This window comes from Lissotriton vulgaris, chromosome 11, assembly GCF_964263255.1.
Source record: "Lissotriton vulgaris chromosome 11, aLisVul1.2, whole genome shotgun sequence".
Classification (NCBI taxonomy): Eukaryota; Metazoa; Chordata; class Amphibia; order Caudata; family Salamandridae; genus Lissotriton; species Lissotriton vulgaris.
In genome coordinates, this window is record NC_141699.1 from 592,305,290 (window position 1) to 592,328,384 (window position 23,095).

The following is a 23,095-nucleotide window of genomic DNA, read 5'->3' on the forward strand; positions in this document are numbered from 1 at the left end:
AGCCATGTCTTCCAGGCCAGAGGCTGAGCACTATTCCTGCGGGCTAGGACTCGGGAAGGAATGGGAGGGGTGACTGGACCCTGAAGAATACCAGCAGAGTGGATACTTCTCCAGATACTGGCATGATTTCTCCCCCTACCATGGCCATGGAGGAGTGAGCATAATTCACAATGGGGGTGCGAAGGGCGGTTGAGGCCTTGAACCTTAGCTTGCCCTCGGTGACAGTCAAGACTTATGTTTTGATGGCAGTGCTTCAGTCAGGAGTGTCCCCTTCCTAACCATTTCTCCCATTTAATGAGCCACTTGCTGATGTCCTTCTTGGGACCTGGCCCAAGTCCAGCACAGGGACTCCCGTGAACAGTACAACAGGACAGGCTGCTACCACCCTGCTCCAGGGTACCCAGAATTCCTCACTGAACATACTACCCCGGAGAGCTTGGTAGTCTAATCCTCCACTTCATATGTAAATCCTGGAGCATTCCCAACTGTCCTGGTGGATCAGGAATCTAAGACGCTGGACAATTTAGGCAAGAAGATGTTTTTGTCCACCAGCCTGGCATTGCGGACAGTGAATACCGCTTGCCTTTTGGGCTGCTATTCCCATGCTCTGTGGGATATGATTGCGCAGGTACTGCCTATTGTCCTGGGGGAGGCCCGGGCTGTGCTCTACCATGGTCTTGCTGACGGGAGGGATGCAGCTAAGTTCACCATTAGATGTGGACTAGACACAACGACTCACTAGGCAGAGCGGTTTTGTTGCCAGTGGCCCTGGGACGCCATGCCTGGTTGAGGACTACTAGTTTGTCTGGAGATGTCTGGTCATCATTCATGGACATGCACATTGATGGCTCACGTTTCTTTGAAGACAAGGCGGATTAGGTGCTGGAGCGGTTTAAGGACAGCAGTGCTACCAACGGATACTTGAACCTTTCTATGGTCCCTCGTCCCCACAATCTGCCTTTTGCTCCTTTCATGGCCAAAGAAGGGGCATGCAACCACTGCAGCACTCAAAATTTCCGTCCTCTGTGGTGCAGTGGATGTGGTTCCTATCGGCTGCTTGGGCCGGGAAGCTAGTGGTCGGTTCATTCTACCACCCCCATTTCAACTACAGCCTCCAAACCCTCCTAGTCTACCCGTTTATCATCATGAATACCCAGTGGGCGGAAGGATTCGCCACCACCTGCCCCATTGGTACTCCATAACATTGGACAGGTAAGTTTTGAATATTGTTCGAAGGGGCTAATCTCTCCTCTTAAAGACTACCTCCCCAATACCACCTACCTTCGACAGGCTGACGGAGAGCCACTTATTCCTTCGCCACCAGGAAGTGACAGTTCCTTTGGCCAAAGGAGTCACAGAGAGAGTGTCATAGTGGGTCATAGGTTGCTATTCCTGCTTCTTTCTCATATCCAAGAAGGATGGAGGCAGTCGTCCTATCCTCGATCTGCTCTCTCTCAATTTCTTCCTCAAGAAAGAAAAATTAAAAATGCTTACTTTTGCTCAGGTACTGTCTGCCCTGGATCTGGTAGACTGGATGGTAGTGTTGGACTTGCGAGACGCATGTTTCCACATTCTTGTCCTACCTACAGGCATTACCTGCAGTTCACTGTGGACCACAATAACTTTCAGTTTGCTGTGATCCCTTTTGGCCTCACCAGTGCCCCTCGGGTCTTCACCAAGGTGATGGAGGTGGTTGCAGCTCATCTGTGGAGATCTAGGGTGCCAGCCTTCCCCTATCTGGATGAAGGGCTGTTGAAGGTGGGCTCGCCCCAGGCTGTTGACTCCCACCTCCAGACTACGGTGGACCTCCTGCATTCACTGGGGTTCACGATCAGTGTGCCGAAGTTGAGAGGGCGTAAGTCTAGGATAGGATGAAGGCCTCTGGCATTTTTTAATACCAGAAAGTAGTGGGAATAACAACCAGGACCTGCTTCTGGCATCGGCACCCTCACTACGGGCTCTATCAGTCAAGAGTGTTCTCTGCCAGCCAGTTACAATTGGAAAGTATGGGTGGAGAAGCGGTCACTAAGGGGATGGCGTAGCCTCTCCAGACAATTTGAAAAACCCATTGGTCTGATGTTATAGAGTTCCAGTGAGACAGGGGATCACTTATCCTGCTTCCCACTGGGTGCCCATGATAGCAAGAGGGCAAACTAAAGGGGTTTTGAGGCTGGGGCTGCCGGAGGGGGTGGATGGCCCAACCTCTGGCTGCCAGACCCATGGGGTCACCGTCCACGAAACCTCTCTGTCTCGTGAATCGGCGGTATCCAGTCCACATCTGATCGTGAACTTATCTGCATCTCTCCTGTCAGCAATGGCTTGGGAAAGTGTGGCCCAAACCTCCTTCTGAACTCTGGGCTGCACCTAGACAACCATATCCCATAGAGCAAGGGAGTAACAGCCCAAAAGGCATGCAGTGTTCAAGGACCACAGTGCCGAACTTGTAGAAAAAAACATATTTTTGCCTAAGGTATCCAGCCTCTTGGATTCCCTACAAAGTGGGGCGGTAAGGAATACACCAGGATGTACACAGAAAGTGGAGGATTGGATGACTAATCTCTCTGGGGTAGGGTGTTTCCTGAGAAACTGGGGGTTTCCCTGCAGTGGAGAGGTGGTAGCGGGCAACTGTCTTGTTCCCAGGAGCCCCTGTGCTGGGCTTGGACCAGGTCCCAAGCAGGACATCTGTAAGGGCTTCATTAAAAGGAAGAATCAGTCACTCCCAGCTGAAGTACATCTGTCAAGACGTTGATTTTGACTGCCACCATGGTTTACTGAATGTCCAGGACCTCAGCTGCCCTTCTCACAACTATAGTAAGGCACTGTAGGAGGAGAAAGCATGCCAATATCTGGGGAGGTGTTCAGTCCACTGGCCTTCATCAAATCCTCACACCAGTCCGCATTTGGGTCTAGGGGCTGGTATTCTTCAGGGTCCAGCGACCACTCTCAATCCTCCCCAAGTCCTAACCCAAAGGAATACGTCTCAGACTCCGGCTGGAAGGCATCGTTCTAGTTGGCACCAGAGTGGGCGTCGGAAGACACTTCTCTGGTTCCATGTCGGAGTCGGGGATGAGAATGGGGCTGGTGCCTCCGGAGGGCGCCAGTGGCACCAGAAGCATTTGTGTATCCAACGGGCCTGACAGGTGCTGGGGTGGACTTGCCAGTGGGGAACCAGCAGATGCACCTACCAAACCACGCGAAGTAGCACCAGCAGGGATGGGCCCCCCAAATATGAGATGCATGGCCTCATAAATCTCACACAGTAGGGAGGAGGTTACTGGGCTCTCTGAAACTCAGGGAGACATGGATCTGGCCCAGGCGCAGAGCAACCGTGGAGTCAGACCTCGAAATACGGCGCTCCCTCATTTTGTCTGAAGACCGTGACGAATGGGGCAAAGCTGAACACCTTAATGACTTCTTATTCTTTTCTGTCTTGTGGGACTTTCCCGAATGCCCTGACAACTTTGAGTGCAGCAATGATCTTGGTCTCCGCGACCTATCTCAGGACTCTCCTCAAGACCGTTCTGGAATCGCATGTCGAGCAGTAAAGAACTTGAGGGACTGCTTCCTCAAGGCCTTGGGGTATATTGAGTGGCAGTTGGTCCAGGTCTTTGCCAGAGGTAAACAAGATACAGGTCCATCGCCAACATCTATCGATAACATGAGCCAACGGACTAGAAACCGGCTTTCCTAGTGGGCATCCCTGCCACACCCGGAGAAGATTCTTAAAAAAGAATTTGACAAAAGTCAAATATTGACTTGTGGTAGCTCTCTCTGGTTCTGCGCTGACTGGCGCAGAAAGAAAAGAACTGACGTCAGCGTGCTGGGATTGCGCCTATATAGGCACCACGCACATAAAGTCTGGCGAAGGGAAAGCTGACAACCCCAGGCGGAGCCCAAGGAAGCCACCTTCGGAAACACAGGTGTACTGCTCACAAAACTTTTCTGGATCCAGTCTGACACCTGGGGATATTTTTAAGGTAAGGAATCTGCAGCTAGACGTCTCAATCATATTATTCATTTGGGTGTTATGTCATCTTTTGCGTTACAAATTAATTTTTGGCTGTACAGTATTATGTTAGACAGCAATCAAATTAATTTTCTACTTCAAATTTTTTTGATAAAAAACAATTAACGATAGTTTGGATAATGTTCTAAAATAAAACTGTCTGAAGACAATGCATTTTAATTTTAATAAAACTAGTCACTACAATTGTGCATTGTCTTGGGGACAAAAGAAAGGCAATGCTAGCTTCGATATCAGACTATCAACAGTCCATTTTACATGTTTCACTCCAATAGTAATGTTATGTTCACTTTTTTAACTGTCAGCCAGGGCCCTCTTTTTAATTTAGCCTTGTCTGCTCTTGTTGACAGAAGATTCACTTATCAGTATTGTTTGTGCTTTCTATTGGTAGCTTTGTAAATATTCTTTATGCTATGTATTCTACTGAACATCCATTGTGTTTATTCTCTAATACTTCCTTCATAAATAGTTTTGTTTTGTACTCATTTTCTACCTAGTAAAGCACTCTAAAACACATGTGGGTCTGGTTTGTGCTACATAAAAATGCATAAATAAATAAAAATACTGACTATGAAATAAAGTGGCACAAACCGTATAGTGATTGATGGAGGAAGTGTGGGCAGCTTACCTCAAAAATTATAGCTGAAGAAATACGATCTGTGTTACTATATAGAGATCTGATACCCCCTATTTAGCTGAGATGTTGGGACCCACTCCATCATGATTTGGAACACTCCCCTAATCTCAGGGCAGAACCATCTCCTAGTCCCAAAGTTTGATCTCATTTTCAAAGGACAATTACCCCTCTGGAATAACATGGCTAGGCAATAAATACTACTATGTTAATGGATTGTGTGTTCTATGCTCTTCAAGATCTTTTGGTTCTAGCAGCACCATCAAATACTCACCTAATACTCGCCGGAAAAACGCCACAACTGTCCTCCTTGCATACTCTATCTCTGGCTCCAATGTCAGCGGCAACTGCAGCATGTGGTACTTCCATGGGGCAATGCCCAGTCCAGCGAGGGATGCCTCCATGTCCTCAGCTACTGCTCTCTCTCCAAGCAGTAAAATGAACAAGATGACATCCTTGCAGTCAGTAAGCTTAGCAAGAGCCATATGCTTCTCCTGCTCCCAATGCCCGGTGCCTCCCGTAAGTACTACCAAAAGGCCCCTCAATCTTCCAGGATAGTCATGCGGGAAGCCAATCTCTACTGCCCATTCCAAGGCACCTGTCAGAGGGAGTATGTTGGGCCAAGGTTTTAGAGTCTTCTGCATGTGATGCTTCATATCCTCTCGTGTTATGTGTTGGGTAAAGCCAAACTCTAAAGAGTCATTTTCCGAAAGGTCCTCTTCAGAAAGACGATTTTCCAAAGGTTTCTCTCCTGAAAGTGTACGGAGTCTCATGGCCCACCTCTGAGATCCAGTTTGGAGAAAGGAGATTCTGGTGGTGTTTCCAGGGTACTTGGGGTGAGGGGAGATCCTTAGACTATCCAGAACAGTGCCAAGGAAGCGAGACACCATTTCAGCACTGACAGAGGGTGAGTTGAAGGAGGTATCCACCAAAAGACGCAAGTCCATGGGCAAACGCAGCGGGTTTGGTACTGTCCTATTCAGGCAGTCTCCGGGTTGACAAATATCTGAGTGACAAAATGAGATTACAGATTAATCAATAGGAAGATGTTCAGAATCGCACAAGAGAAGACAACAGAGCATTGAACCATCAAAATCCACTTTCTCAAGATGCAGCACTTGGGTAATAGGAAGCAACCAGAAGAACACACTCTGCAAATCGTTCCATAGTAGTTAGCTCTCAGAGAGAGAGTTATATCTTTATGTAGAACTTTACAGTTTTGTGGTATCCAAGCACTGGCAGAAACACAGGTGATGAGGTTAAGATAGTACAGCGTACAAACAAATTACATATTTCATGTTTGTTATTGTGTAAAAACATGCAGTACTGTATTAATAATGCAATGCACAAGCAAACGTTTTCTGCATGGGTTGATTATTATGTGATAACATGTACTAATAGCAGTATAATGGCCAGACACACACATTCTAAACTTTTGATGATCATTATTGTAATATAGTATGCAATAAGAACAGTTTTATGCTCAGGGACCCAAATGGCAGATTTCTGGGATTTTACAGTCCTGAAACACTGGTCCCACAGTCATTTGCTTCACATCCTATGCTCTGTGTAGGCAAATGAAAAAATATACACTATGCACTAAAAACCCATTCAGCCACTGTCTTTTCCAATAAATAATAGAAAAGAACAAATTCACATTGTCAGGAGGATGGTAAAGAGATTTTGGAGAATGTCTTACGAGACACTACAACTAAGTTACTTATCTTTGGCAATGGTCTGGTAGATACTGTATCTGCTCATTCCTCACCTTAAAATACACCCTTGGGGCCAGTCTGGATTGAAAACACCTCTAGAGAAATTCTCTCAAGCACCGTTAGGTGATGCCGTGTAGCTCCACACTGGCTCCGTAGTGCCCCAGAATTGGAGCTGCATATAAGCGCTACATCTGTGCCTTGGCGTCAGTTTAAGAAAGTGCCCTTTTTTACATGGTCACCCCCACTTTTTGCCCTACTACTGATTCTCTTCAACTGAAAGGGCACTGGGTCGCTGCTAACCAGACCCTCAGTGCCAGTGCTCTTTCCCTAAAACAAGGTAAATGTCAAGTGTTACTCAATTGGCAAGGACTTTAGAACCTCTGTAAGTCCCTAGTAAATGGTACCTCTGGTACCCAGAGCATGGGTACTAAAGAGGGTCCATATAGGCTGCAGCATGTATTATGCCACCCAAGGGGACCCAAACAAAAACTGCATGCCGCCTGCCATAGCAGGATGCATGAAATGGTGCAAACCCTTTTGAAAACACAACATGGCACACTTCCTGTGTCCTATGCCCATGTACACTGCATATACTATGGGTAAGTCACCCTTACAGCAGGCCTTAGAGCCCTAATGCAATGTGCATTCTAATATGTTTGAGGGCACATCTGCATGAGCATATGCCCCTGTGATGTCTGGTTCCATTACCAGATATTGCAAGTGAGCAGGCAACCATCTTAAGGACATGCACTGGGCACTGGCCATGAGTTACCCAGAAACATGATGGCTGCACTAAAACCAATGGTGTCTGGCATCAAACATCTTGTCTTAATAAATCCACACTAATGCCAGAGTTGGATGTATTATGACATGACCTCAGAGGTACCCCATGAAACCTACCAGTCATATGGTGTAATGGCTAACTGAACTCTTCCAGCCTGCCCCCACAGATGAGTTTCTGATCCCCTGCTTGGGAGGACCAACGCTCTCAGATGTCAGGAGCAATGCCTTCTCCAGAGGAAGGTGATCACAGCTCCTCCAGCAGGATGGCTAGTGCATTAGCATACCAAGGCTAGAGACTTAAAAGCCTCTACTGCCTTTAATATGTGACCCAAGCTTCATCCAGACCCAGAGAATATCACCCCCTTCCCTGTGCCCAATTTGGCACCAGAACAGAAGGAAAAATGAGCTATTCAGTAGACGTGTTGGACTATCAGGCTAGGCACACCCCCTAAGGAGGCCACCTGAAGTGGACACTCGAAGATGGGTTCCACCATCTTATTTTTGGTGCAACTAGAAACTCTGGTTCAGGTTTATGCCCACTCTCCATAGGAAGTGGCCATAAAGGAGATGTAGTCACCCCAGGGGTAGGCAGCCCATTGGTTACTACTTTACACTCCCCTTAACACTCCTAAATTCAGTATTTATGTCACCCCCTGACACCAGGAACACAGATGTGTCTACCAGGGAACAAAAGAAGGACAAAGAAGAGCCAACAATGCAAGAATTGTGGACCAGCACCTAAATCGGCGCCAAACTCTGCCTGGCAGCTGCTCTCCCTCAGTTGCAAGAACTGACTCGCCCTGCCACTGAGCAGCCTCCCTAAACCTGTGGAGGAGTGTCCAGTACTTTGCTGACCAAGGAGCTTCTCTCTTGAGGTGGAGAAGCCATCTCCCTGCATCTACAGGCACCAACCGCATTTGCCCGGTTCACCATTTTGCTGACTATTGGGTCCACCGAGGGAGCAACTCACCAGGAGGAAGTCATCGAGAGTCCAGAAGGTCAGCCCCGCCGCTTCATCAACTCATGAGACGCGAGCCTTACTGGAGTCTCCCTACACCAATACCTGGAGTACTGAGCCCTTGCAAGCATCAAGAATTGTTTAGTGTTCAGCCAGGACACCACCAACCTGCCAACGAGGGACATCAGGATCTCCAAGGTCATCACAGAGAGTGGCCCTGCAGCCTTGTTTTCTCCCTCTCTCCAGGTCACCAAAACCAAATGAGAGCCTCTGACTCAAGCGGCCCACTGGACAAACCACCTTTGCACCCGAGCCCTCAAGCCAGGGTCCACGTAAACAAAATGTGTGCTCGTGCTGCAGAGACCCTCAAGAGTCAAGCCTCCCTTTGAGTTCTGCTGGATTGATCCCCACAGTCCCCACTTGTAGCCTTTCTTTTTGCAGGTACTTCTCCATTTACTTTACCACACAGTGAACAAGGTTACCAATGTTACCAGCACCTCTGTACCCAGACACACCAGGGCAGGTAAAACCGAACTTCTGGTGGTTTCTTGGACCTTGGTCCTTAAGCCCCTTAAGTTCAGCAGAAGAACCCTGTAGGCAGTTTGCAAGGATTTCTATATCTATAGGATAACATTCCCGCGTTTGAGGCTCATTCCTCAAAAAACATTATTCAACTGTATTTTCTATTTCTATAAAAATCCCTATCTCCAAAAGTCATTATCTTAGTCTGATGAGCTTTGTGACTTCACTTAAATAAAAATCTGTGTTATTTTATTCCCGTGTGTCTCATTTAATGACGGACAAGTTACTTACTTTTGGTAACGACTATTGTCTATGAGACATATGTTAGTTATAATTTTCTTACCTTAGAATTACCCAAGTCATCAGACTGGATCCGTAGAATTCTTTCTTAGCAGTACCCATGTGCGTTGGTCGACTACGCATTGTGTTCGCCGGGATGACATTGAGGTGTCTATATAGACGCTGCCCCTGCATGCTGACATCAGTTCTGACACGACTTTCCACACCAGAAGCGCAGAGCCATGCAAGACACTAACGACTGGTGTGCTAAACTTGGGCCCTGCAAGGGAATCCCTATCCCTAGAAGTCAGTTCGCAGAGCGGGGAGGAAGGCTGGGGGCGGTAAGGAATCCATAACTAACATATGTCTCTTACAGAAACATCGTTACCGAAGGTAAGTAACTTGCTCATCTGAAAGAAACTGTTAGTTATAGATTCCTCAACTTAGAATAGATACTTCAGCAATACCAACACCAGAAAATCCTGGAGGACAGAACGTGCAAAATAGCTGTCCCTCCAGACTCGCCTATTCAGGGAGTAATGTCTGGTAAACATGTGAAAAGGTTGCACACATGGCTGCCTGACAGATGTCAGGGAGTGGAACTCCACGAGCAAGAGCAGTGGTGGCCGCTGTAGCTCTGGTGAAATGAGCATGGAGCCCCACCAGAGGTTCCTTCTTCGCCAAAGCGTAGCAGATTTTTATACAAAGGACAACCCATCTAGAGATGGTCCGCTAATGAACGGCCCGATCTTTCTTGGCACCCACATAGCCAACGTAGGGTTGATCGTCCACCTGGAAATCTTTCGTGCGATCAAGGTAGAAAGATAGCACACTCTTGGGGTCCAGACGGTGGAGTCTCTCCTCCTCTTTGGAAGGGTGTGGAGGTGGAAAAAAGGTGGACAAAGAAATGGTTTCCAATGTGAAAGTGTGTTACCACTTTGGGAAGGAGCAAAGGCCTTGTCCTAAGCACCACTTTGTCTGTATGCACAGTGATGAAAGGGGGCTTAGAAGAAAGAGCTTGGAGCTCACTCACTCTGCAAGCAGAGGTGATGGCAAGAAGGAAAGCTGCCTTCAGAGTGAGGAGCCTGAAAGGATAGTTGTGAAGAGGCTCGAAGGGAGCATACATAAGTTAGGTTACGACCAGGTTCATGTCCTACTGGGGCATTACGAAAGGAGAAGAAGGAAAGAGATTAGTAATGCCCTTGAGGAATCTCTGAACAATAGGGGACTTGAACAAAGATGGCTGATCTGAAAGCTGAAGGAAAGCAGAGATCGCTGAAAGATAGCCCTTGAGAGTGCCCAGGGCAGAGCCCTGCTGGGCCAAAATAATGTATGTACAATAGGATCTCTGAAAGAGGGGCAGAAAGGGGATCCACAGCCTTTGCTGTGCACCATGCCACACACTTGTTCCATCAATAGGCGTATACCGTCTTAGTGAAGGGGCGCCTGGCTTCCAAGATGACGTTACAGACTTCGGGAGGGAGGCCAAACGCTGTCAACTGTCCCCGCTCAATCTCCACGCAAGGAGGTGGAGGCTGGACAGGTTCGGGAGAAGAACCCTCCCCTGCTGCTGAGACAGAAGATCCTCCTGAAGAGGCAATCTGAGTCGAGGATCGATGGCCATGCTCAGGAGCTCTGTGTACCAGACTCTTCGTGCCCAGTCTGGAGCCACAAAAATGAGTCGAGTCCAGTTGCGCTTGATCTTCTTCAGCACTCTGGGCAGAAGTTGTACAGGAGGAACGGCATACAGGAGGCTGCAGTTCAACTTGCGATGTAAAGCGTCGCCGAGCAAGTGCTGCCTTGGGAATTCCAACATGCAGAATTGCTGACATTGCACGTTCTCATTGGTGGCTAACAGATCTAACCAATGCTCTCCCCATCTCTGAAAAAGACCTTGCACCACCTCCGAGTAAAGATGTAATTTGTGACCCACCAGGCACCGGTGGCTGAGTTTGTCCGCCCTGGCGTTCGATGAACATGCCAGGTGTTGAACCACCAGGGTCATGTCCTGATGTTCCAGTCATGTCCAGAGACAAAGAGCCTCTTGACATAAGGTCCATGGCCCCACCCACCCTGTTTGTTGCAGTGGTGTTGTCTGTGAACACCTGCTCCACTTTCCTTTTCAGAGAGGGAAGGAATGCCTTCAGTGCCAGATGCCTCTGATCTCTGCCTCTCCCAGATGGCCGCTCTATCCCAGGAGTGATGCATCTGTCACCACTGTGAGGCCTGGTTGGGGAAGGGAGAGGGATCTGCATCTGACCCAAGCTTGGTTCATGAGCCACCACTGCAGTTGTTGCGCAGTCCCCTCCGAGATCTGGACATAGTTGGAAAGATTGTCCTGATGATGCACCCACTGGAACTTCAGGTCCCACTGCATAGCCCGCATATGCCATCTGGCATGATCCACCAGCAGGATGAAGGAGGTCATGAGGCCCAGCAGCCTCAGGGTCATTCTCACTGAAATCCGGGATAGAGGCTGAAACATTGGTATCATACCCTGAATATCCTGGACTCACTGCTCTGGAGGATAGGCCCGAACCTTCACTGTGTCCAGAACATCTCTGATGAAAAGGTCCGTCTGAGAGGGAGTCATGTGTGACTTCGGCACATTGATAGTGAACCCCAGGAATAGCAACCACAACCTAATTCTTGCCCAGGAATGCTCTCAATGGCTCCTTTGGTCAAGAGAGCCACAACTTCCTGGCAGAGAAGTGCCAAATGATCCTCCAACATGCGATCGAGAGATGATGGCGTGGAGGGAGGGGTAGTCTCGAAGGGGAGGGAGTAGCCCCTTTGGACCATTTGCAAAACCCACCTATCTGATGTGATGATTTGCCAGTGGGGGAGGTGATGGCGAATTCTGCCGCCTACTGGCTTCTGATGGCCCTGGAAGGCCGGACTAGGAAGGTCTGGAGGCGGCTGCAGGGGTGGGAAGGGTGGACTGGCCCGCCCGCTGCCCCCTAGACCGATGTCGCTGGGTCCCACGTCCGCGTTGAGACTGAGTAACTTGCATGAACTGGTGCCTGGTCTTGGCTGGAGGTGTTGGGGTGCCCCTCCCATAGCACCAAAAGGGGCGAAAAACAGACTGTGGTGGATGGGTTATCGCTGTGAGGCCGAATGACCGGGCCGTAGCTCGTGAATCCTTTAAGCGCTCCAGTGCCAAGTCTGCCTTGGCACCAAAAAGGCGATGGGCATCAAAGGGCATGTCCTGTAGAGTTGCCTGGACATCCCCCTGAAAAGCCAGACATCCTCAACCAAGCATAGCTCTGAAGGGCTACTGACGTGGCAATCGCTCTGCCCAGTGAGTCGGTAGTATCCAGTCCACAACAAATCATAAATTTGGCTGCATCTCTCCCATCCACCAATGCTTGGGAAAGAACGGCCCAGGCCTCATCCGGGCACTGAGGCAGCACCTGCGCAACCATATCCTGGATGGTATGGGAGCATTTATGCCATGCTGGAGGAAGAGATAATATGCTTCCCAAGATGATCCAGCCTTTTGGAGTCTCTATCTGGGGGAGCAGAAGGGAATACACCCTTAGATCTGGGGAAGGGTGTTTGGGTGAGGAAAACTGGGTCGTCCGGATTTGGGTGGTGGCGACGGATGATCCACAGGAGCCCCTGTGCTGGGCTTGGACCAGACGCCCAGAAGGATGTTAATGAGGGTTCATTGAACGGCGAAAGCGGCTCAGATGAAGTCGACGCCAGTTGAAGCACCTCCATCAGTAGATTAGTCCTGACTGCCAATGAAGGGAGCTGTAGGCCCAGGGTTTCAGCTGCCCTTACCACCACAGCACAGTATGTTCCCTCTTCCATAGCCACGGTAGGGGGAGAAAGCATGCCAAGGTCAAGCGAACTGTCCAGACCACTCAATCAATCAATCAATCATAACACTTGTATAGCACGCTACTCACCCGGAAGGGTCTCAAGGAGCTTGAGGGAAGGGGTCCGCTACTGCTCGAACAGCCAGGTCTTGAGTTGTCTCCTGAAGGCGAGGTGTTCCTGGGTCAGCCGAAGATGGATGGGGAGGGAGTTCCATGTCTTGGCCGCCAGGTAGGAGAAGGATCTGCCACCGGCGGTGGCTCTTCGGATGCGTGGTACGGCGGCGAGGGCGAGGCTAGCAGACCGTAGCTGGCGGGTGGGCGTGTGGAAGGTCAGGCGGTCGTTGAGGTACTTGGGGCCCAGATTGTGGAGAGACTTGTGTGTGGGTGAGGAGCCTGAACGTGATCCTCTTGTTGACGGGGAGGCAGTGCAGGTCCCTCAGGTGGCCGGAGATGTGGCTGCGTCGGGGGATGTCCAGGATGAGTCGGGCGGAGGCGTTTTGGATGCGTTGGAGTCTTTTCTGTAGCTTGGCTGTGGTTCCGGTGTAGAGGGTGTTTCCGTAGTCCAGTCGGCTGGTGACGAGGGCCTGGGTGACCGTCTTCCTGGTTTTGGTCGGGATCCATCGGAAGATCTTGCCGAGCATGCGGAGGGTGTGAAAGCATGAAGAGGAGACGGCGTTGACGTGTCTGGTCATCGAGAGGGAGGAGTCCAGGATGAAGCCCAGGTTGCGTGCGTGGTCTGTTGGCTTGGGGGCGGTGCCCAGGGCTGGGGGCCACCAGGAGTCGTCCCAGGCCGAGGGTGATGGTCCCAGGATGAGGACTTCCGTCTTGTCTGAGTTCAGTTTCAGGCGGCTGTTCTTCATCCACTCAGTGACGTCTTTCATCCCTTCGTGGAGGCTGGTTTTGGCGGTGACGGGGTCTCTGGTGAGGGAGAGGATCAGCTGGGTGTCATCGGCGTAGGAGATGATGTTGAGGTTGTGTTGGCATGCGATGGCTGCGAGAGGTCTCATGTAGACGTTGAAGAGGGTGGGGCTGAGTGATGATCCTTGCGGGACGCCGCAGATGACTTCGGTGGCCTCGGAACGAAACGGGGGGAGGCGGACTCTCTGTGTTCTTCCGGCGAGGAACGAGATGATCCACTTCAGTGCCTTCTCTTGGACACCGGTGTTGCTGAGGCGTTGGACTAGGGTGCGGTGGCAGACAGTGTTGAACGCTGCGGAGAGGTCCAGGAGGATGAGTGCCTCTGTTTCCCCGTTGTCGAGAAGGGCTCGGATGTCGTCGGTGGCTGCGATGAGGGTGATCTCGGTGCTGTCGTTGGCTCTGAAACCGGACTGCGAGGGGTCGAGGGATCCATTCATCTCGAGGAAGGCAGCAAGCTGTCTGTTGGCGATCTTCTTAATGACTTTGGCAGGAAAAGGGAGGAGCGAGATGGGGCGAAAGTTTTTGAGGTCGGCGGGGTCCACTGTTGGTTTCTTCAGTAGGGCGCTGAGCTCGGCATGCTTCCAGCTCTCCGGGAAGGTGGCGGTGTCGAAGGAGGTGTTGATGACGTCTCGGAGTTGGGGTGCGATGGTGGAGTCGGCCTTGTTGAAGACGTGGTGGGGGCAGGGGTCAGTCGGAGATCCGGAGTGGATGGCATTCATCGTGCGGGCTGTGTCTTCGGTGGTCACCGTGGTCCTGGTGCGGAGGGTGGCGATGGGGTGCGTTGGTTCGAAGGTTGGGTGTGAGGGTGGTGCGCCGAAGCTGTTGTGGATGTCGGCAATCTTGTGGTGGAAGAACGAGGCGAGGGAGTCGCAGAGATCTTGTGAAGGGGTGATGTCATTGTTGCCGGCGCTGGGGTTGGAGAACTCTTTGACGATGCTGAAGAGTTCCTTGCTGTCGTGGGCGTTGTTGTCCAGTCGATCCTTGAGTGATTTCTTCTTGGTGGTGCGGATGAGCTGGTGGTGCTTGCGGGTGGCGTGTTTGAGGGCGGTCATGTTGTCAGTGGTCTGGTCGAGGAGCCAGGCTTTCTCGAGGGTGCGGCAGGTCTTCTTGGAGTCCTTGAGTTCGTCGGTGAACCAGGGGGCCTTCTTGCTTCTGGGTTTGTTGGGAGGGTTCTTCAGTGGTGCGAGGTCGTCGGTGCAGGCGGTCAGCTACTGCGTGAATTTGCGGGCTGCTTCGTTGGGGTCCGGTGTGCTGGCAGGTGGGTTCTGGCTGAGGGAGGTGGTGAGCTGGTCAGCGGTGATCTTGCTCCAGCTTCTGTGAGGAACCTGTTGCGGGTGGTGGTGGGTAGTGGTTTTTATGAAGCTGAAGTGGACGCAGCTGTGGTCTGTCCAGTGAAGTCCGGTGGAGTGGCTGAAGGTGATGTGCTTGCTGCATGCGAAGACGGGATCAAGCGTGTGGCCGGCGTAGTGGGTGGGGGTGTTGACCAGTTGCTTGAGTCCGAAGTTGGCGAGGTTGTCCAGCAGGGTGACGGTGTTGCGGTCCTTGTTGTTCTCCAGGTGGAAGTTGAGGTCCCCAAGGAGGATGTAGTTGGCGGAGGGGAGGGCGTGTGGGCTGATGAAGTCCGTGATGTCTTCGCTGAATTGTGTGCGTGGGCCCGGGGGGCTGTAGATAAGGGTGCCTCTGAGGGTCGTCTTTGGGTCGGTGTGAATCTGGAAGTGGAGGTGTTCGGCGGTGGTGTAGGTGTTGTCGGCGTCGGTCATGATGTGGATGGTGTTCTTGTGGACGATGGCGATGCCTCCTCCAGTCTGGTTGACGCGGTCCCTCCTGATGATCTTGTATCCATCCGGGATGGCGATGGCGATGTCGGGGGCTGAGGAGGCGTTCATCCATGTTTCAGTGAGGAAGGCGATGTCTGGTGAGGTGGTGTCGAGGAGGTTCCAGAGTTCGACGGCGTGTCTGTGGACGGAGCGGGTGTTGAGCAGGATGCACTTGAGGTCGCTGCTGGAGTTTGGCTTGGCGGGCGCGGTGCATGTTCGGAGGCAGGTGAACTTGCAGGTTGTGCAGGTGAAGGGTCCGTGGAAGCGTTTCGGGGCGGCCCGGCAGCAGGTGGGGTTCCGGCCGGTATTGAGTGCGCTGAGGGCCGCGGCGTTGTAGGTTTGTTGCGTTGTCTTGCGTCGGTGGGGGCCAGGGGTCCCTGCGCTGGGCGCGGTCCAGGCGTGGACGGGCGCAGACGGGCTTGCCTTCGGCGCACAATAGGCGCGCCCGCTGCGCGTACGCGCAGTCGCCATTTATGGCTAAGTGGGAGGGAGGAGCAGCTGGGAGGCGGGGAGGACACAAAACGAAAAGGGGCGAGAACGGCGGCGGGAAGCGGGGAGCGGGGTGGGCAAGGCACAGGGGGATTGCAGTAGAAAACTTACAACAAGGCTAAAATTACAACAAGGCTAATCAACAACGCACAAAGGCACAAGGGGACAACAGCAGTAAAATACAAAAAAAGATAATGAAGTAAACAGCACGCAAACACGGCGGAGGGGCAGGGAACTGCGAGGCAGGCAGTTAGGGCAGAGAGGCAGGCACAACGAGGCTGCGAGCAGCGAGGGTCAAGGGGCACACACACAGCTGGTGGCTGTGCGGCACAGGGGTGTCCTGAGAGCAGTCACCCAGGTCCCCTCTCCAGTCTGGCTTGTCTAGCTGGACTGCTAAAGGGTCAGAAGACCCCTCCAAATCCTCATCACCACCTTCAGGGCGATAGGGAACACTACGGATGAACAGGGGAACAAAAGTACCCCCAGGCATCGGATTCGGCTTCGGCCGATGTTGATCGGGCTCCGTGCCATCTCGGGGGTGAAGATGGAGACGGCATCACTGGGGGTACGGCCAGTGCCAGGGGCATCGTTGCCGGGATTTACACCAGGGAAGGTTGAGTAAGGTCGACTGGTGTCAACCTGGATCCAGGCCTGGATCCACAGGGGCCCTCCAGGGCCGGAGCTGCTGGCATCGAAGGCCCAGGAGCCCGACCGACTCTGCGGGGCATGAAGGCGCACCAGTGGAGTCGGGCTGCTCAAAGATGGAGTGGAGGGCTTCGTAAAAAGCACAAAGCTGGGCAGGGGATGCTCGGGCTCCTGGAAAGGTAGGGAGGCACGGAGTTGTCCCAGAAGGGGGCATCAAAGACAGAGCCTTTGAGCGACGACGCTCTGGGTCGTGCATCGTGTCAGCTGACCGACGGGGAGAAGGCAAAGAGCGACGATGCTTCTTCACCATCTTCTTGTGCTTGGACTTACTCAATGACTTGAAATGCGGCGAGGTGTTGGGGCTCTGCTCTGCGACAGGTCTGGAAACCTTGTACTTGAGCGAGACCGGGAACAACGCGGAGCTCACTTCCAGGCATCCAAGCTTTTGGGACCGCTCTCACAAAGACTTGGGGTTCATGGCCCGACACTCAGAGCACGACTTCGAGTCATGGTCCGCTCCAGGCACCAAAGGGACACGAGGTGCGGGTCCGTCACAGACATCAGTTTGTGACCGGCCTCGCAGGGCTTGAAGGCAGTTCATCGATGGAACATCCCTTGCGAACCAGGAGTCAAGGACTCAAAAAAAGAATTCGGAAAAGTAAAAAAAAAAACTCAGTCAAAAAGTGACTAAAGGGATAGCTCTCCCTGGATCTGCGCTAGGCTGGCACGCAAACGTCAGCGTGCCGGGGCAGCGTCTATATAGACACTGCAACGTCATTCCGGGGAACATGATGCCGACGACGAACGCAGAGTGGACCAACGCCACCTACCGATGCCCCGGGGTACTGCTGAGAAGAAATTCTCCAGATCCAGTCTGGCGCCTGTGGGTAATTGTAAGGTAAGGAATCTATAACTAACAGTCTCTTTCAGATTGTGTGTAAAACAAATGCTCAACCCTTGTTGTCTGATGAACCTAAACTGCTCGCCCACACTACCACTAGAAGAGCACTTGGGATTATTAAAGTAAGACGCTGTAAACCAATAAGGGTCATCTGGACTATTTGCACTGGGGCCCCTACATTTGGTACACTGTATAAATAGCCAGCTTCCTACAGTCAGTTCCTCATTTTTTCCCTTTCCACACCATCAGACTGGGAGCATGAACAGCTGTTGATACCAGCGTGCTGATTCCTAATTGGGGTTTTTCAAGATATTATAAAGAGGCCACTCCACAGAACTGGAAGGTGGGTGGACAGTGAGGAATCTGCGGTTAGAGCATCCACCTGAAAGTGCGTAATTGAAGGTAAGTAACTTGTTTTTCTAATGGATACTTCTAACAGCTTATTCCTCACCTTATACTGGATACCGAAGCAATACTTCCACCGGTGGAGATTCTGTGGAGTAGACTTATTCCAAAATGTCTAGTAGGACCGAGTGGGTGAAATATTCTTCCCCGTGTCAAAGCAGTAGTGCTTCATGAATGTATGCACTGATACCTACTTCACAGGCTGGCAGATGTCAAGAACAGGCACTCTGAATGCCAATGTAGTGGTAGCAGCCTTAGTCCTGGTGGAATTTTCTTTTTGGCAATGAATAGCAGATATGAATGCAAATAACTATCCACCCTTTCTGCACAGCCTTCCCTTTCTTTGCCCCAGAGAACCCTACAAAAAGCTGATCAACCACATGGTGTTTCTTAGTACAACCAGTATAAAAGCTTAAAGCCCTTTTGGGGGTCTAGCCAATAAAGCCTTTTCCCCTCTTTTCAGAGGTGATGGGGTATAAAGCAGGTTGGTAGTGTGATGGATTGACCAATGTGGAAGGGAGTCACAACTTTTGGCAAGAATGCAGTCTAAGCCCCAACTTGTCTGGGAAAAAGGTGCGGCATGCGGTTGCATAGACAGTGGCAGAAGTTCACTCACACAACGAGCTGAAACAATAGCAATGAGGAAGACAGTTTTTAAAGTCAGGAGATGAAGCTAGCAGCTAGGCATTAGCTCAAAGGGCACATACATGACAAAATGAAGACCAAGTTAAGGTCTCACTATGGCAACGCAAACAATTCGAGAGGAAACGCGTGCCAAACCATTTATACTTTTCAATACAACGGGTTATTTAAATAAGGTTGGTCAGGTAAACAGAGAAAAACTGATAGGGTCATAAAATAACCTTTAATAGTGCCACTTGCAAGGCCTTGTTGGGCCAATGACAGAAAGCTTGTAAAGGGTGTAAAGGGTCAATCTTGTGGATGTCAGACAAGACTTTAAACCTGTCCCAGCACCCAGCATAAATGGACTTAGTTTGGCAGCAAGGTTCAGAAGAGAAGTGGCCTCTCTGCATCTAGAAAACAAACAAAAAACATCTAATCCGGAGTAATGTAATCTAGTGCTCGTGTAAAGCGCTCTAATGCCATATTTGCGCTATATAAACCAGTAAAAAGAATTTACATCCAGCACTTCCGGTGGCAGATCAAATGCAGTCAACTACCCCCGCTTTATCTCCATGCATGGAGGAGTACATTGGGTAAATGTGGGTTAAGGACCCAGCCCTGCTGGTGTGACAGAAGATAGACTCTCCCCAAGTGGTAGCATAATCAGATGGCTGTTGCTCAAGCCCAGACGTTCCAGGTACCATACTCTCCTGGACCAATCTGAAGCTACTAAGATGACTCGGACCTGGCTTTTCCTGAACTTTTTCAGAACTTGTGGCAGTAGAGGCAGGGGTGGGAAGGAGTACAGGAGTTCTTTGTCCGATTTCAGCCATAATGCATCTCCTAGCAAGTTATTTGGCGAAACTCCAATACACAAAACGTTTGACACTGCATTTTCTCAATGATGACAAAAAGATCTAAATAGGGTTCTCCCCATTGTCAGAAGGTGCCCAGTGCCACCTCGGGACGTAGACACAATCTATTGAGCTTGCCCACTCTGGCATTCAAGGACCTTGCCCGGTGAGTCTCAAGCAGGAAAATGCCCAGACCCTTCAACCAACTCCAGAGTATCCCATATGAAAGCAACATAAGTTACATGAGCCCAGTATGGGTGTTGTAAAAAAAGAATTGCAATTTATACAGCATTCAAAGGCACCATCATATGTGCTAATGACGTCACTAGCACATATAGGAGTGCCTTGAAGATTTTCATAGTAACATAGGTCAATAATGATCTGAAAGTCTGAAGATCTAGTGCGAAGAGTGGTCACCATCACTCAGCAGTACTTTAGGAACCCTTTTACTGTAAAAAGTTTGACTATTTATTAAAGTACATAGCTATCTATAGTGTGGAGCTGACCTCAAGGGGGATGGAGGCATGGTGTGCGTCAAGGGACATCAATCCACATTCTCTACACCTTTCTCAGGGTCATTTGTTTACTTTATCATTGGCCCAGCAGGGCTCTGCTCTGGGCATGGTTAAAGGTTCCCTATCAGTCATTTCAGAGTTTTTGCAGCTGCCAGACCAACCTTCCTTGTTTAAGTCACCTATTGTGGCCAGGTGCCTCAAAGATTTGCCACATGTTACCTCCCAGGCCATTCTTCACGGACTTAAACCTTGTTCTAAATTTATTTAAGCTTTCGCAATTTGAGCCTCTGCATAATTGCACCCTTCGGTATTTGACCATCAAGGCAGCTTTTGTAATGGCCATTACATCAGCCAGGAGGAACAGCGAAATGCAAGTACTCTCTGCACACACTCCCTACACCACTTTCTATCCGGACAAGCTGGTACTCCGGACACCTGCCTACTTCCTTCTGAAGGTTGTTACTTCTTTCCATGTAGGCCAGAACAACAACCCTTCCTACTTTCTTTGCCCCACTTCAAATTTCCATAGAGGAGGAGAGACTCCATCCTTCTGGACCCACCTACATTGATTGCACAAAAGTTTTCCGGGTGGAAGATCATCTCTTCATGGGGTATGTAGGGGCCAAGAAAGGGAAGGCTGTGAAGAAGAGGACCATCTTGAGTTGTCTAGTGCTCTGCATAAAGTTGTGCTACGCATTTGCCAAGAAGCAACCCCCTGTGGGCTTGCGTGCTCATTCTACCAGAGCCAAGGATATGACCTCTTTAGTCCATGGAGACCCTGAACTGGACATTTGTCAGGCTCCAACGCAGGCATCTTTGCATATGTTTACCAAGCACTACTGCCTGGACAGTCAGGTCCGATGTGACGTGCATTTTGCCCACTTAGTCTTGCTGGACTTTCTAGTTTAAATCGGGTTTGCAGACCAACCTCTGAGAAGGCATTACTCGGGTTTCTATTCTAAGGCAACAAATCTGCGGTTAGAACCTCTATATGATAAACAAGTTACTTAACTTTGGTGACACCTTACCTAGTATGGACTTTATTTAGTCGCAGATTCCTTACCATCCCTCACATCCTCCATGCTTTGCAACCTTCTTAGAGTGTAAGGGTTACTCTTTCTTATGGACCTTAGAATTTCACACCAGTGTCAGTCTTCATCGTAGCTCTGCCCTCCTGGATGGAAGTGTCAGTGAGCAAGGGTGGCACCTACATAGGCCCACACATGTCATTTCTGGTGCAGATGCAGCTGACACGAAGCTGAATCATGTCACCTAGTCGCACTCAGGGGTACTGCTTGAAATCTTCTGAATCAAGTCTGACACCTGGGGAACATTGTATGGTCCGGAATCTGCAGCTAGAAAGTCTCTACCAGATAAGGTGTTATCGAAGGTAAATAATTGTTCATTATGCATAAGGATCTGCCATATACGCTAGCCAAGAAGCGGATTGTGGAATGATTGTGCCCTCATTCCACCAGAGCAAACGCTGCTAAGCCTGCGCTGGTGTGCTGTTTGCCCATCGTAGACATCTGTCAGGCTGCTACATAGGTGTTCCTAAACACATTCACAAAGCACTATTCCTTGACAGCCAGGTGCAGCGGGATGGACATTTCACTTGATCTGTTCTGCAGGACTCCTGTCCGTCAATGGAGGTGACTGCCCTAACATTGAGTTTCTTCGTGGGGACGTGTGCGTTATTTGAAAAGCTTTGATTGGATACACTAGATGAGACATGCTTTTATATTCCATTCCAAGTTGATGCCCAAATGGTTTTTATTAATGATGAGAAGAAATGACATTAAGGCACCTTGAAAGCAAACACAAAATGACTATTTTATTGACGACAGATTGGTATCTAGACTGCCTTTGATACACAATATTGAACATTTTGGAGAGTGGTTGTCATCCTGTGTGCCACAGGGTGGATAGTATATATCTTTCGCCCTCATTGGGGGAGAATTAGTAACAGAATCCCAAGGCTGTAAAGAACACTGGTCTGTTATCTGGCGGGTCCTGATGAAAGTGGTGTTTATCTGCTTCGTAAACCTCCGAAACGCTTTGACCAAGGCTATTTAGATCCTGCTATATGCAGTTTCCCTAAAGGGTCCCAGAGACTGGAACCAGCATTATGTCTCAGATTGTACAGATATATGTGGCTGTGATTGGGGTATGAATGTAGTATAAGAGATATGAATGTATGAGAGTTGGTTGGTATGTTTGTGTTGTTTCTCTACCTGGGGTTGAAGATGTTGTCGCATGGAAAAACAATTTTATATTGTAAAGATATTTGATTATGCTGTAAATATGTAGTTTTAATTTGTTCAAATAATAAAAAATGATATAAAAATAATCTTGATAAAAGAAAGAAAATAAAGTTAAACTACTATAAATGTGTACATGTTCATGGAGTTTTTTTTGGTTTACTTTATGAACAGCCCATGTTTTGATTTATAATTGAATTTTAGGAAAAGAAATACAGGTCACGAGGGATTTTCCCATAGTGTGTTTTTGTCTTCCCCTCTTCTCCCTGACCTCAAAAAGAATACCCTTTAGAGGGGGTCCCCTAATTTCTTTGCATAGGACTCTTGGTCCAAGTCATTCACAGACCCATCAGCTGGAGAGGTACTGCTTTGGTATCTCTTCACAAGGTGAAGAATCTGCAATTAGACGTCTATCAGAAGAACAAGTTACTTACTTTTGGTAATGTCTTTCCTGGTAGATACTCTAACCGCAAATTCCTCATTGATCTGTCCTCCTCCCTGTTTTGCGTAATAGACTCATGCAGTCGATTAATAAGATTCCAAACTTAAATATCTTCACAATGGCATAGTCTGATTTCTGTGGAATCCACATCCAACTACCCAGACATAGATCAGAAAGACACTGATGTCAGTATGTGGAGGTGGTGTTTATATATATAGTGGCCTCAACATCACATCAGGGTTGGAACAGACATTGTGTGGTGTAGCACAACACCAACTACCAGCATGCAAGGGGTTTGCTTTGAAAATCTTTCCGATCCAGTCTGGTACCTGTGGAAATTCACAAGCTGAGGAATCTGCTGATAGACAGATTCTCTACCAGAAGAGGTGTTACCAAAGGTAAGTAACACTACAGTCTTTGTCATACATATATGTATGTATAAAACAACAGTACTGTAGTAAATACAAATATATGACTATGTTTTC

At 49.6% G+C, this 23,095-nt stretch overlaps 1 protein-coding gene across 2 annotated transcripts in view; it reads right to left on the reverse strand.

Moving 5' to 3' along the window:
* The window catches only part of LOC147683192 (collagen alpha-4(VI) chain-like), a 115,295-nt gene that overhangs the window by 53,251 nt on the left and 38,949 nt on the right, over window positions 1-23,095 (reverse strand). For both annotated transcript variants that reach the window (XM_086943687.1, XM_086943686.1), the window contains exon 3: window positions 4,933-5,664. In XM_086943687.1, the coding sequence (XP_086799813.1) occupies window positions 4,933-5,664 (732 nt within the window). The remainder of the gene's footprint in view (window positions 1-4,932; window positions 5,665-23,095) is intronic.